At 36.5% G+C, this 14651-nt stretch overlaps 2 protein-coding genes across 2 annotated transcripts; both read right to left on the bottom strand.

The window, feature by feature from the left end:
• Positions 1-926: 926 nt before the first annotated feature.
• gcnt4b.2 (glucosaminyl (N-acetyl) transferase 4b, tandem duplicate 2) lies at positions 927-5920 on the bottom strand. Its single transcript, XM_046868514.1, has 2 exons — positions 5446-5920; positions 927-3091 (listed from the first exon to the last, which is right to left on the bottom strand). Exon 2 carries the CDS (start codon positions 3088-3090, stop codon positions 1777-1779), a length of 1314 nt encoding a protein of 437 aa, XP_046724470.1. The 5' UTR covers position 3091; positions 5446-5920; the 3' UTR covers positions 927-1776.
• A 4720-nt stretch (positions 5921-10640) lies between these two features.
• gnrh2 (gonadotropin-releasing hormone 2) lies at positions 10641-12780 on the bottom strand. Its single transcript, XM_046868054.1, has 4 exons — positions 12339-12780; positions 11811-11952; positions 11198-11281; positions 10641-10851 (listed from the first exon to the last, which is right to left on the bottom strand). The coding sequence occupies exons 2-4, from the start codon at positions 11949-11951 to the stop codon at positions 10813-10815; spliced, it is 264 nt and encodes an 87-aa protein (XP_046724010.1). The 5' UTR covers position 11952; positions 12339-12780; the 3' UTR covers positions 10641-10812.
• Between the last annotated feature and the right edge of the window lie 1871 nt (positions 12781-14651).

The raw sequence follows: 14651 nt of genomic DNA, 5'->3' as shown, positions 1-14651 counted from the left end.
ACCAGGTACACTTTACAAATGAATGGTTCATTTTCACACTCATTCATACCTTTTATGAACATGATAATACTCTGCCTTATATTTCACTGAGATTGTTTTATTGACTGTTAACAAAAATATATATTCCATCAAATGTATTTAATAGTTAAATAAAACATATATTACTTTGGCTCATTTGCTTCCTTAGTTTGCTTCTCTAGTTCTCAACACCTGTGTCATCCCATTGCCTCTCTCCCTTTGCAATGCAAATATACCTTCTTGCAGTGGTGTAAACCAGCACTACCACAGCATGTCCAATGTGAAATGGGTTAAAGGGGAAAAAAGAAATTGCCTTTATATTCTTTACCCAAACAACTTCACAAAAGGCAGCATTATGTAGAAAGTTAAAGCAGGGTAAAGTCTCATAAGGCATTGTAAAATAAGACTGATTCAGCAACTCGACTTTTTACATTTCCACTAATTTCACAAGAATCATATCCTCTTGATTATCCCAACCCACTTTTTTCCTGTACCTCCTGTAGCAGAACGTGTGTGTCTCTTGCAGTTGTGTAACAAGTTCAGTTAAAACATCCACATCATTAGTTTGCATTTGCATTTGCAACTCGGCAGTTTCTTAAAACAAACTCAGATATTTCACAAGATTCTGGAAACATTGCTTTCTGGCCCGTGTTGTCACTATAAATTACATCCAACATCCATGAACAACATCCAACTATGACCAAGTATTTCTGCAGGCCTGTTACCTATACAGAGGGCCATGAAAAAAATGTAATATGAGGCCAGTAAGCCAGTGCCAGATACGTCACATCCCCATAATGAATAAAATAGCTGCCAAAAGAAAAAAACAAAGAAAGAAAGAAAGAATGAAGAAAAGTCCACAAACAAGTTCACAGCATTGCACAAGAGCTCTGAAAAATCTTAAATGCTATAATCAACAGCTCACAGTTTATTTAGTCATTTTTGCAGTATATGTTCACTGGCAACATTCATTTATTTGCCGACACAGTACAATGCGTTCTTAATGCCTTAAAGTGGAAATCTGTTTATATAGATTTTTATTATTCAAAGGGCTGAAGAACAGTACATTAATGAGTATAATGAGTATTTTCAAGCAGAAGTCAAGCATGGTGGAGGTTTGGGGCTTCATTTCCACAGTTGGAGTTGGAGATTTTTTCACTAATAATGTTGTCAATGCTGAGAAATATAGGCAGGTACTTATCCATCATGCAGAACCATCAGGGAGGTGTCTGAGTGGTCCGATTTTTTTCTGCAGCAAGACAACGTCCCCAAACATACAGCCAATGTCATTGACAACTACCTTCAGTCCTGATCTGAACAATTGTTAATTGATAAAAAAGAGAACAATAGTGTTTTTGAAAGCATTCCTCCTTTACAGCATTTTTTCACACCTGTGTCAGAGTATAAAATTACACATTGCTAAGTTTGCATAGACTTGATGTCAAATTTGCACTATACTCAGACTTACATTACTTTAAATGTGTCACTATGTTCCCATAGGCTTTATTGCTTCAAAACTAATTTGATAATATATACATGTAATAAACTGAACGCATAAAAACAGTCTAAAATCCCTTCATTGCACAGCAGTGTCATGACACAGCAACACTTCTAACAAATTCATGAAAACGTAAAAATCCTGGAATAAATAAATAAATACATCTTGAACCAAATCCCCCCCCCCCCCTTTTAAAAAAAAATCTGTCCAGTAGAACCAGTCAGTACAAATACTGTTTATTCACAGAAAATGAGTTATTATTATGTTTTTTGGAAAACACTGTTTTCTGTCTCCTGTTTTCTAGTCAAGTTCCATTCAAGACATTCGATGACCACAGGATCTACCTGAAGATCAAACTTATTGGCAAACCAGTGTCCGTCGTTAAGGAGCCACCGGAGCTCGGCAGCACCATAAATGCACACGCTGCGTACATGTACCCCTGTGCAGGCTGGATAAAGGCTTCCCTCCAGATATTGCCACTTGACCAGACGTGTTTTGCTCATCAAGTCTATAATGTCGGGCTCAAACCTTTTGATTTCACCAGGGACTCCAGGCACACGACTCAAGGTGGCCCAAAAATGTTCATCAGGTGAATATGTGTCCTCAGACCAAGCAAGAAAGTCTTTTACCAGAGGACTCCAGTACACAAAGTTTACAAAGTCTCTCGAGAGAACGAAGTAAGCACTGCCCACAAATATCTCAATGTTATGAGGTGGAGGCTTTTTCTTCTCACCTGTATTTACCAGAACAGTGTTTAACGGTGATTTTTCATCTTTGAGCTTAAACTGGAAGGTGTAGCGCTGCTTTTTGTATTCACTGGGACGGACTGTCTCAAGCATGTTCATTCCATTAAGGGCCTTGAAATCAGATACGAGCTCAGCATTGGTTCGGAGTGGGAAATCCTGGCCACAGAGGTTGATGGCATATTTCCAGCGTACATCGGAGTTCAGAAGATCAGAGAGGCAGTTGAGATCAGCACGGAGGCGTGAGATACCCCCGTAATGCACTGTCTCTAACCGCGAAGACACAAAGACATTGGGAATGCAGCGCGCCAGGCCATTTACAGCTTCTTTGAAAGCGGATGAAGATTTCAGGTCATAGTGGATGCAATAGATGTTGCTTGGTGCATAAATTGCACGCAGGATCCTCTCGACCATGTGTGCTTCTTTGTGCACCACCAGAGAGAAAGCGATTGGAAAATGACGCTCCTGCTCAGAGATCTGGACATCATTGTACCCCGTTGATGCCAAGAACTCTCCACAGTCCAAAGTTGCGTTCACAATGGTTTCGTCACTTGGAGTCGGAGAGGGTTTCCGTCTGATTTCCAAAGACTTGCCCAAAGCAACAGGGTCCATGTCGTAAATATCCTGACAGTTGATTCCATGTTTCTTAGTAATATGCCACCGGTTATCTTTTAACCTTGTGTTGGCTTGTATGGATTTGATGACTGTAACATCGTTGGTGTTGTTTAATAAATTGTTGGCATATCTGATCAGACGCCAAAATGCCAGTAGTGACAATAAGAAGATCAGCAAAGTTCTTCTCTGTTGGACGTATCTTTTGAAGCTTTTCATTCTAAAGAATAAAACAATTAAAAAGGCATTAACATCAGCCTTATTTTCCATCTCTCTATTTTACCAGAAGGTCTGTTGGTCAACAGAGCACAGGTTTTGAGTTAGCTCAAATAAAGCCGAACACATACCACAGACACCAGTTACTCATCACGCTAAATATTCAAGAGTGAAAGGTTTGAAGAGCTCAAGTGTTTTAAATTAAGTTTACCTCAGTCTGTTCCCTTTTTCTCTAGCTCTTTGAAAGTTTTAAAGGTTTGGACTTTTTTTGCTATACACTATAGACCAGGTGTCACCAACCTTTTTGAAACTGAGAGCTATTTCTTGGGTACAGATTAATGTGAAGGGCTACCAGTTTGATACACACACGTTTCAGTTTGATCTGAAATAACAAATTTGCTCAATTTACCTTTTATTATATGTTATTATTAATAATTAATGATATTCATCTATGTGAAGACACTGATCATGCTAATGATTTCACCTAATAATTATCAACAATGATTCAACAAAGTAGGAAACAGCTATTTTCAGAAAAGGCCCGTGGGCTACCCATGTGGTCCTCATGGGCACCACGTTGGTGACCCCTGCTATAGACATTTGGGTTTGAGCAAACTTAATTATCAATAGTAAAAGTATACTTACATATATATATATATATATATATATATATATATATATATATATATATATATATATATATATATATATATATATATATATATATATATATATATATATATATATATATATATATATATATATATATATATATATATATATATATATATATATATATATATATATAATATTTTTATGCAATTCAGTGTTCTGTTCCCCTGCATATCATACCTTTGTAAAGAGTTTTCTGTTGTTACAGGCAAAAAGTGAGAGCACTGTTACTCCACAGAAACGATAACCAAAACTGCACAGCTATAGCTTATGTTAAATTATCATTTACGGTCATTTATGCCTTCACTTCAAAGTAGCGAGGAACTGCATGCAATAAATAAAAAATTTAATAAAATATATTGACCATTAAAATGTAGCATAGTTTCCGAAAATGAAAATACTCTGTAGTAAAAAATATTGTCCATCACTGGGATTGTGAATAACAGATGAAAACGAGACAATAGAGCGAAATTGCAGCTTCATACATACATCATTTCCCTATCTTTATCCCTAATAATGATAAATAACATACAACACGCTAACTTTCGGCTAAACCCACCCAAATTTCCGAGTGATTGGAAAATAGGAAATAATTGGAAAAATATTAAAGCCTGATTTGACAGGGGTTTCTTGTTTTCCAGGTAAAACGGATGTTTACACAATACATAGGGACCTGTATATGGCATAACAGGTCTTTTTTTTGCTCTGGATCTGTTATGATTGTCTGTTTAATTGTGACTGTGTAACTCACAAACTCCTTCCATGTGTAACCTACTTGGCAAACAGATTTTAGGAATATAATAAAAATTGTGTGAATTGTTTTATTTTAAAAGTATCCATTTTCATTATATATAGGTTTTTTTAAGGCATTGAGACATGTTTCCTTAACCATCATGAATCTTTTACCTGCTAGAAAAGGGGAAGCCATTCGTCTGATCAGAAAAAAAACAAGTTTTTAGTAAGCTGCAAGTTCTCAGAGAGAAACTTCACATTGGAATGCTGGATAATTGCATCACAATCCAAACTAAACAGCGTGTGTGGGAAGAGCGGTGAAGGCTGTTTTAGCTTTAACTAACCGTTTTAAGGATGTGGCGGAAAAGAAACAAATGGAAGTAAAGAAAAAGAGAAGAAAGATCATGAGGCCATAAAAGAACAAACAGTAGTAGTTACTCTACGAATGATATCCTGCAGGTTTTATTATTTTGTAACCATTTAATATTTGAAAAACCCAATAAATGTATTAAATGTAGTAGGGTTCGGTGAGCTGTAGGAAGTTGGCAGTCATCCTAACATTGACGAGTTTTAAGACTATTTAGAAATTGTGTCTTCTGCCGTGTCTTATGGACAATCTTTAGGAAAGAAGCGACATTCTAAAGTTGACTTTTTGGCAAATAATTTATAGAAGAATTGAATGGCATTAAAAAGAATTTCATTCTAAACAATGTTTCCACTGATGTCAGAATGTTGGTCACTTGAGTGAGTGAACTTCTAATGTATTAAGACTTTTTGACTGTAAGCCTGTGAGAATGTTTCAAACTAAACAAACAAAAAACTTTATAATAATGCAAGTGATAAAGACAGTAAAAGACATGCTAGAGCAGGTTTCTAGATAGCAAATGGAAAATGGAAAAGTCTTAGTTTGAAGAGTCTCTGCTCTAGAACACTGTCAAGCTGAAGTTAACTTACCGTTAATGGGGGGCACTGCAGCCGCTTACGATCCACGCCAAATCCAGAAGAAAAGGGATTGAAAAAAGTCTAGAAAAGTTCGCATATGTCTTGTAAACAGACCGGACAACAAAACAGTTCTCAGCAGCTCAGCAGTTGCTCGGCAGTTCTCAGCAACTACATGTAAATCTCGCATAGATTCTTCATGTTTCCTGTTACTTTACACCTCTCTCTCTCTCTCTCTCTCTCTCTCTCTCTCTCTCTCTCGTATTTCCTTATAGCTGACACTCTCAACTGACACTGACACCAAACTAGGAGCTTAAAATACAAGTAGTAGCCCCTGAATAAACATGTTACAGTTATTACCTAAATATAAACATACCTACAATTACACAGGGTAATCAAGAAACTCTATGAGTAAAAAGCAGTGACGTGTGTGTGTGAGAGAGAGAGAGAGTGTGAGTGTGAGTGTGTGTGTGAGTGTGAGTGTGTGTGTGTGAGAGAGAGCGTGTGTGAGAGAGAGTGTGTGTGTGTGTGTGTGTGTGTGTTTCCATTGTATAAACCAAAAAAAGAAGCAGTGTAATTGTTACACCCATTTTACTTTTGAGTTACACTATAAGAACACTACATGGAAAAAAGTTTTTTTCATTTATTTGTAGTTATAATCTCCACACTTCCTGGAAGATGTTACATTAGAATTTGGCATGTGCTTGTGGAGAATTGTGTGCATTCAACCACAAGACTATTAGTAAAGTCGTGAACTGATGCACTGATGCGTTCCAAATAATCTCCAAAGTTGTTCTTACTGTATTTACAAACATGATGAGCACCTCAGGAAACACCACCTGCCATTTCTTGAGTTGGATGGGATACACAGACAAGAACAAGTATCTGATGCTACTGTGAACACAGGCTCACTTGAACCAGCTGATGTTTTTCCATTCAACAAATGACAGTAAAGATTAATACAATATAAATAATCAAGTTCAAGGGGCCACAGAAGTTGAGTGAGGGCTAGTAGTGGTAATTTGTAATTTGTAATTTAGTTGTGGTACTCTAAAACAGCCCCTTTTAAGCAGGGCACAACATGGCATGAAGAGATAACAAAACTTTGGCATGATCTGTACTGGAGTGACATGTAGCCACAGGCTTAACGGCAATCCAGATAACCGTTGATGTAGGAAGAAATGCATGCAAAATGCAGAATAAAGCAAAAGAGAACTACAGCCAAAGTGTTGTGTGTAAACACATTTAGCAAATGTGACCGTCACAGTAAGGGAACTGAATATACCCAAAACTTGTAGGTCAGCTAATTTGCAGATGTGGAAAGCAGCCACAAGCGTTATGCTTACGTCATTTGGCACATGTTTTTCCTGAGCGACTTACAACATTTATTTATTTATTTATTTAAAAAATGTAATGCTTTATGGGTACTTCTTGGTATAGTAGGGTTGGTAGGAAAACATTTTATTAATTGCAGTATAATAATAATAATAATAATAATAATAATAATAATAATAATAATAATAGCAGCTCCCCTCAAGGTCATAACTGCCATATTCTTATTGGACAATTTTTTACACGCACACATATAGGTTTGCATTTTTTCCACTGGATTGGCTGACGTCCCTATGTCTAACAAAAGGGGGATTCATGTTTGCATTATTCTGGTCATGATGTTGACCAGCTGTTATTTTTCCCAGCAGCAAAGCAAATGTGTGGGTGTGTGTTTAAAGTGGAGTAATATGGTTGAATGTTGTATTTTATTGTATTGTTTAGGTTGAACTCTCTTAAATTTTTCATGGCCATGCAAATGAAATTTCGATGGAAAGTTGATGGAACTTTGGAAAGTCAAGTGAGACAGATTAGTCTTTGATGTTTTGCTTATGGTTAGGGGTTAATGTTGCTTAGCGTTAAAATCTGTTTATCCTCAACTTGCATGTGACTCACTCACCAAGTCATGATTCAACATTTTAGTGATCATTTCATGTGATAAACATGATTTTGATAATAATAGGATGCGATTTTTCCAATGTAAGAGTTTTTTAAGTTTTGCTTCACAAACCCACTGTGAGAAATAGTTCTTTAGTAAAAATTACCTCTTAGGGACTTGATCCACAGGGTACTTACTTGTCCAAAGAGGTGTGGGAATTAAGAATATTGTTGTATATGAGTTATCCAAATGAACCATATAATGAGTCGCCTAATGCCAGTGCAACTAACCTTGATCTAAATACAAATGCAGCCACTGAGAAATATGGATGAGCTGTCTTTCCCCTTCATTCTATCATTGAATGATGGTAGGATGAAAATAATAAACAGTGGGCAACAGGCTTATTCTTTATTTAAATACGTTAGTAACATAGTGTATATGCTATTTTTAACCTAAAATAAGGCTTAACTTCTGAAACCAATTATTTTATTTAAACTTCTAATTATCATTACTCAGACATAGCAGAGCATACCGAATCACCACACACCAATTGCAAGTTAAAATGATTACATGTTTGTGGAGCTATATAACAGTGAAACTGTGCTTTCTGGAATCTCCACCCTGCCTGCACTCTTTTCTTTACTTCTCTAACACACTCTCTAATACTTTGCACTGTTGACCCCAGGTACCTAAACTCCTCTATCTTCACCAGTCCTTCTCTTCAGCACGTACTTCCACTTCTTCAGGCTCTTCTCAACCTGCTCCCTACTCTCACCACAAATAACAATATCATCCACAAACATCATAGTCAATGAAGACTCCTGTCAGACCTCGTCTGTTAACCTGTCCATCACCACTGCAAACAGGAAAGGGCTCAGAGCCAATCCTTGATGCAGTCCAACCTCCACCTTGAACCAGTCTTTCCTACTGCACACTTCACTGCTGTCACACTGTCCTCATGCATGTCCTGCCCCACCCTCACATACTTATCTGACACACCAGACTTCCGCATAAAATACCACAACTCCTCTCTCAGCATCCTTTAGTACGCTTTCTTCAAATCCACAAACACATAATGCAACTTCTTCTGACCTTCTCTATACTTCTCCATCAACATTCTCAAAGCAAATAATGCGTCTGTGGTGCTCTTCCTCAGCATGAAACCATACTGTTGCTCACAGATCTCCTCTTCTCTCAGCCTGGCTTCCACTACTCTTTCCCATAACTTCATGGTGTAACTGATCAACTTTTTTCCCCCAACAAATCTGGAAAATACAGCTATTGTGCGAAAGACTTCGTGGAAAAATCTAAATATTTATAATACATATAATAATGTAATAATAGAGATTCTCTTGTTGGCAGTTCTAGCAGGAATGTGTGGAAAGAGTTACATTCCATATTAATGCCAATGTTCAAGTATATACTGTACATATACTGTAGTGTACCTTACAAACATTCTCCTGTTTATTGTGACCTGTTTCACTGAAATTTATGAACACATTCATTATGTCAGTAATGATAAAGTATTATAATGCATGTTATAATACATAATACAACTCTATTAGGGTGTGTGCTCTTACAGGAGATTAATACAAAATGAGTCATGTGCGCATGTGTCTAGTTAGGTGGGTTAATACTGAAGCAAATGTGCGAGCAATTGAATGTGTGTGTGTGGTGAAAGGGGAATTAGACACTGAAATAACTATAAAATAAATAAATATAAATGTTATGAGCACTTACATGTTAACTTAATGATGGTATTGTAACACCCAAATGATGATGCTGTTAGTTTTACTGCCATGGTTGTAATAATAATATAGTTTTTTATATTTGTGAATTTGGTCAGTGGAAAAACTGACTAAAATAAAGAGCATATTTATATTATTATTAGTCAGACAAGTTACAGTTGGTGTTTTTTTCTTGGAAAGGAAGTAAGTGGGTTGGAGTATAAGTAATAGAGAGAAGTGCATTTCACTAATTCCACTTCGAATAATAATAGCACAAGTAACAGCATAGTTCAGTTGATTAGCTCCTGTCAGTGATACCAGTCATTAATGTGGTCAATTGAGGACATTCTGAACAAGGTGAAGAAAGCTAATTGACCTAACATCCTGTTGTGCTTATATAGCTGACTGTCAGAAGAGTAAGTGTGGATTAGGATTTCTATCAGCTGTCGTCACTATAAAGAACATTAGGCCAAGATGGACCACCTTATTTTTCATGTGCTGTAACCTTACACTGGTACACTGTGGTACACTGGCAACACACCCTTGTATCTCTGCAGCCTGTGAGGAGGCGTCCACTTCCAAAGATACTTCCTGGAATCGCCTGCGTGGCCAGTGGAGCAATGCTAGTCTTCTCCTTACAAGGACAAGTCCATACTTGGTGTTCAGTTTCTTGGTGTAGCTTCCATTAGCATTTTGAGCATACTCACTATCATTGAATGTTTGTGTGAAAGTCAGTGTGAATCAGCTTTATCAGAGCATACTAATGTCCATCAGAATCTGAGGTACTACAGAGGCATATCATTCTTCAGACAATATATATTGTTGAGCTACACAAGCACAGTCAGGAGTTAATAATAGCAAACATTTGCACAATATTTAGAGCTCTGTTGTACCTATAAAAATGTACACTATTTATGCACTAAGTTACATGATTTGTTACATACATACACGTACATACATGTATGTATGTGGAAACCCGATTATTATTTATTATTTTATTTCAAAACCATATGGAATTGATCTTCCTTTTGTTATAATAACCCCATTTTTACGTGAATACTTTCTGATTCACTTTGGAACTTCTCTTTAGTGATTAGCCTGTGTAGTCAGAGGCCTGGTATTCCAATTCATCCCAGTATGTGGGAAAGGGAAAGGGAAGGGAAAGTATAATGCTACAGTAAACACAGACATTCTTGCTATATTTATGCCTTCAAATATGTGACAATAGTTTGGGAGAAGGTTCACATGTAGTGTCCTCATATGTTTTTGCCACATTTTGGTTTATTTAGTGTTAGCGTTCCTAATGTTCTCTGGAGTTATAGACAATGTAAGAAAATCTACCACAGGCTAAACCATTAATAATTCTCCAGATTAGAAGCAGGTTTCAGGTGAAAAGTACTCAGAATAGGCTTTACAGTATAAGGAGTTCGACAAGCATACACAAGCTAGTCTTTCACACAGGTAATTATGTATTTGGAAATGCAGCCAACTTTTCAATTGTTAGTTCAGAAAGAGACAGAATACCAAAATAAACATTTTATTGAACGATCACATGATGCAATTTCACAGGGCTGCTTCTTAGACAGATGACAGAAAGCTTAATGCTAAAACCACAAAAACATAAACACATGCTCACATCCACAGGTTAGCAGAGGTGTTTATCCAGAACAGTGCAGAGAAACAAAGCAAAGAAAGAGGCTGTGATCCTGGAGGTACAATTTGATGAGGTCACTTCCTTTTTTGGAATTCCTTTGCAAGGGCATCAAGCTGTTGAGGAAACAATCATTGTGGTAAAATGAAAGAACAATTGAAAGCACTTTTTGCAGGTGTGAGGAAGGTAACTCAAGAAACTTGAGTAAAAACACGAGGTTTACATGATAACATTTCTCTAAAAAGAGATTCAGATATTCTTTAATAATAAGCGTATAAAGCAAATGCTGAATGACCGATGAACTGATTAAGTCATCAAGTCATTAACACATTTCTATTGAGTCATCAAGTCATTAAGGAATTAGGCAATTAACACCATTAGGAGCATAGACATTATAAATTCACGCACTGATCTTTCGTTAATCATAAATCAATAGTAAAACGATGCAGATTGAGTTCTTACCAGGATGCTCTTTAGGATATTGGTTCTCAGTGGCCTCAGATAGCTGCATTCTCCTGCTTCGCACAGTTTAATCTCCCCAGATATCTATTCAAACCGTGAGAAACAGAAGGAAGATTTTATAAACCGCTGACAGGAAATGTGAATTTGACCTCAGCCTTTTCAGTCTATTTTCAGAATACTTTAGGTTTGCTGTATTATGCTTGCTAATGATTACCGCATTTTCTTTGTTGGTCTGATACAGTGTGTTTGGTCTGATACCGTGTGTTTGGTTTGATACCGTGTGTTTGAGGACAACAGAACTTTTAAAGTTTGAACTTGAAAACCAGAAAGTCTTCTGAGCATCAGGTTCAACATAACACAGTGGCATAGTCTGAGTTCTTTACTGTCCTGTAATAGATACAAGGTATTAGACATTACGCTGCTCAGGTTTGTTCCTAATACTTAACATTTTGCCTTCAACTCAAATTCAACTTTGGTAGAAGAAATTAGAAGTTTTTTTCAATTTGTGTCTCAAAAACTTTCACTTTCAGTTATTTTATGTAAAGCTGTGTGTGTTTGAGAGAGAGAAAGAAACGAGAGAGAGAGAGAGAGAGAGAGAGAGAGAGAAATAAACCTCTGGTGAGCTGTAAGAGTCGATTTCTCTCTTTCCTCCAGGGTACCATCCATGAGACCAGTGCTGAGAGATAGACAGCTGAGCTTGCAAACACAGCAACAAGGCAGCTACCAGCAACAGTTTGCACACACTGACCATCATGCTAAACACACACACACACACACACACACACACACACACACACACACACACACAAATACATTACAGTCAATCATTTTATTAAGTAAGCCAAATGGTAAATAAGAAATTTGCTCTCATTTCTAATTTTTTTTTTCACAGTTGCAGTTTCAGTCCTGATTTACCACCACAATCACCAATAATAATAACAACAATAATAATAATAATAATAATAATAATAATAACAATGATAATTTATTTAGCACTTTTTAATTAATAAAAAAAAGCAAAAAAAAATACAAGTAGAAAATAACGTGGTAAAGAGTAGATCAGAGGTAATGTATGCTATTTCGATTCTGCAAAATTACACCAAAAAACACAAAATGGATTAAACATTTATTTTCATTTTACCTTGTTTGATGAGTTGGTATGGTTTATTCAAATTCAGATCAGCTGAGAACAAGTCTGAGATGCTCTTGCCTGGGAGTATCTATGCTTGAGACCATCTTCATACTTCTCTTCTCTTTTTATATCCCAACACACACACACACAGACACAAACACACACACACGCGGTCCGGTCTGAGGGGTTCCGCTGGGAGACATAACGGCAGCTCGATTCCAATTATCATCTTCAAACACCCCTGACCCCATGAGGGATGCCACTTGAATACATATATACACTCAAACACTCACACACACACACACACACGATGAATGACGTGCGACAATGAGGATTTCCATCTCTGTGAGTCATTTTGCAGATATAGGCCTACTAACTATTTCAAATGGGGATTAGTCTTAAGCCTGTGTCATGAATATAGTTTGTTGTTCAGAGAAGAAACTTGAGGGAGGGGGAAATAAAGGCTCTGAATAATATCAACATATATATAAATATATATATAAAACAAATTTATACTATTTTTGAACATTCCACATTTAGTCCTTATTTGCTGTATTTACACACTTTTCTGGGATTCACTAGATCCACTAGATTTAGCTTGTGAAGATTTGTTCTTATTCAAAACAAGGGTGTAAACAAGTCTGGTACTGATGTGGGGTGAGGAGACATGAGGGTGCAGTCAGCGTTCCAATTCATAGGGTTGACTTATGTTAACCATATCTTCATGGAGCTGGCTTTGTGCACAGGGGCATTGTCATGCTGAGGCAGTTTTGGGTTTTAAGTAAAGGGGAAATTTTATTCTGATTCCAAAGACAATTGTGCACAATATGTATTTATAAGCACATTTATTACAAACATATAAAAGGAATATGATACCTGTCATAACCATTGTTATTGTAATTACCAGACAGAAGGCTATGATTCATATATTTAAATAGTTAACATTAAAAATAAATAGCCTGACCACTGGGCAAAAGCAGTTTCCATCTACATCAGCCTGTCAAACAGTGTGTATTATTAATGTTATATCATAAGTGTGGCTGCCCTCTTCTGGCCACCCAGAACACACCTAATTTCCTGTCTGCTGTCCGAGGTGACCTCAGCAGAGTGATCTTTGAACTTTGACAAGCACACGGTGACCCTGACAAAATCCAAATCTGAAAATAGTTGTGTGTGTTAATACAGGGCTGATTAATTCGACTGGGTGAGACACAGATTGAGTTCCTGTCCCTCAAGCCGTGTTTAAACACACTCAAGGCTTCTGATTGCACTAATCCGCTCAAAGTGCTAGTTTCACACACACGCGCAGACACACACACACACACACACACACACACACACACACACACACACACAAAACATGATGAGGTCACGATGATTCACTTTAAACGTTTAAAAGTTGGAAAATTAATACATATTACATAAGCCAAAATGTACAAGAAGTAAAAAATAAAAAATAAAAAATATTCTGGGGTGAGGTGGTGTGATGTGGCCTTAGGTAATATCTCAATAACAGCACTTTATTTATTCACTCCTCTTAAACCACAGCATTAGTTCTAGTTATATTTGACGCAGTTAAACCACCGCAAGATGAGCAGTTGGTTCCTATTATCATGTACAGTATAACAGCTAAAATCTGTTGACTGTTCACCAGCCTTTCTTTTCTTCTCATTTGAAATGAATATGATTTTATCATTTATAAAGAACATATTCATTTTTATTACCACATTATCTGTGTAAAGCTGCTTTGAGACAATGTTCATTGTTAAAAACCCTATACAAAAAAAATTGCTTGAATTTTAAAAGCCACCTTTTTTTTAAAGAACTTTTCAGAAAAATTGGAGTTTGTCTTGGTGATGAAAACCTCTATGTACTATATAAAAATAAATAAAGTAGTGCGATGAAATTGTGAAATTGTAGGCAATATACTAAATAAAATGTGTGTTTAAGTGGATTGCCTTTGGGAAATATATGTTCTTGTCTTGAAGTTCTGGTGCTCATGTCCATGATGATTGTTTCTCCACCGTGAAGGTGTACATTTCATGGAGAGCGAGAAGAGGAGCACCAATAATATTCTCAGTTGTCCAGACTGTCCTCTTTTTAATGTCTAATTTATTAGCTAAACCAAACAAGACTTAAATATACTGTATATAGGACAGATTGAATGATAGCTGAGGAAAACTGCATGAGCAGCTCCTTCTCAACTTTTCATTTTACAGATGAAAAATCAAACATTTTCTTTTTGTTTTTAAAAAGCTAATATTATACTTTAGATAATGTCTAACATCTCCAATAAAACTCCCTGTGTTACTGTAGAAATTG

The sequence above is a fragment of the Silurus meridionalis genome, chromosome 15 (assembly GCF_014805685.1).
Source record: "Silurus meridionalis isolate SWU-2019-XX chromosome 15, ASM1480568v1, whole genome shotgun sequence".
In the NCBI taxonomy this organism is placed as follows: Eukaryota; Metazoa; Chordata; class Actinopteri; order Siluriformes; family Siluridae; genus Silurus; species Silurus meridionalis.
Note: the sequence above shows the minus strand (reverse complement) of the source record. Positions and strands in the feature narration are given on the sequence as shown.

Coding starts and splice junctions, on each gene's coding strand:
- gcnt4b.2 (XM_046868514.1), bottom strand. CDS start 3,090: ATGAAAAGCTTCAAAAGATACGTCCAACAGAGAAGAACTTTGCTGATC.
- gnrh2 (XM_046868054.1), bottom strand. CDS start 11,951: ATGATGGTCAGTGTGTGCAAACTGTTGCTGGTAGCTGCCTTGTTGCTG. Junction 11,282..11,810: donor ACTCTTACAGCTCACCAGAG/GTTTATTTCTCT, acceptor CGGTTTGAATAG/ATATCTGGGGAGATTAAACT. Junction 10,852..11,197: donor ATATCCTAAAGAGCATCCTG/GTAAGAACTCAA, acceptor TTTCCTCAACAG/CTTGATGCCCTTGCAAAGGA.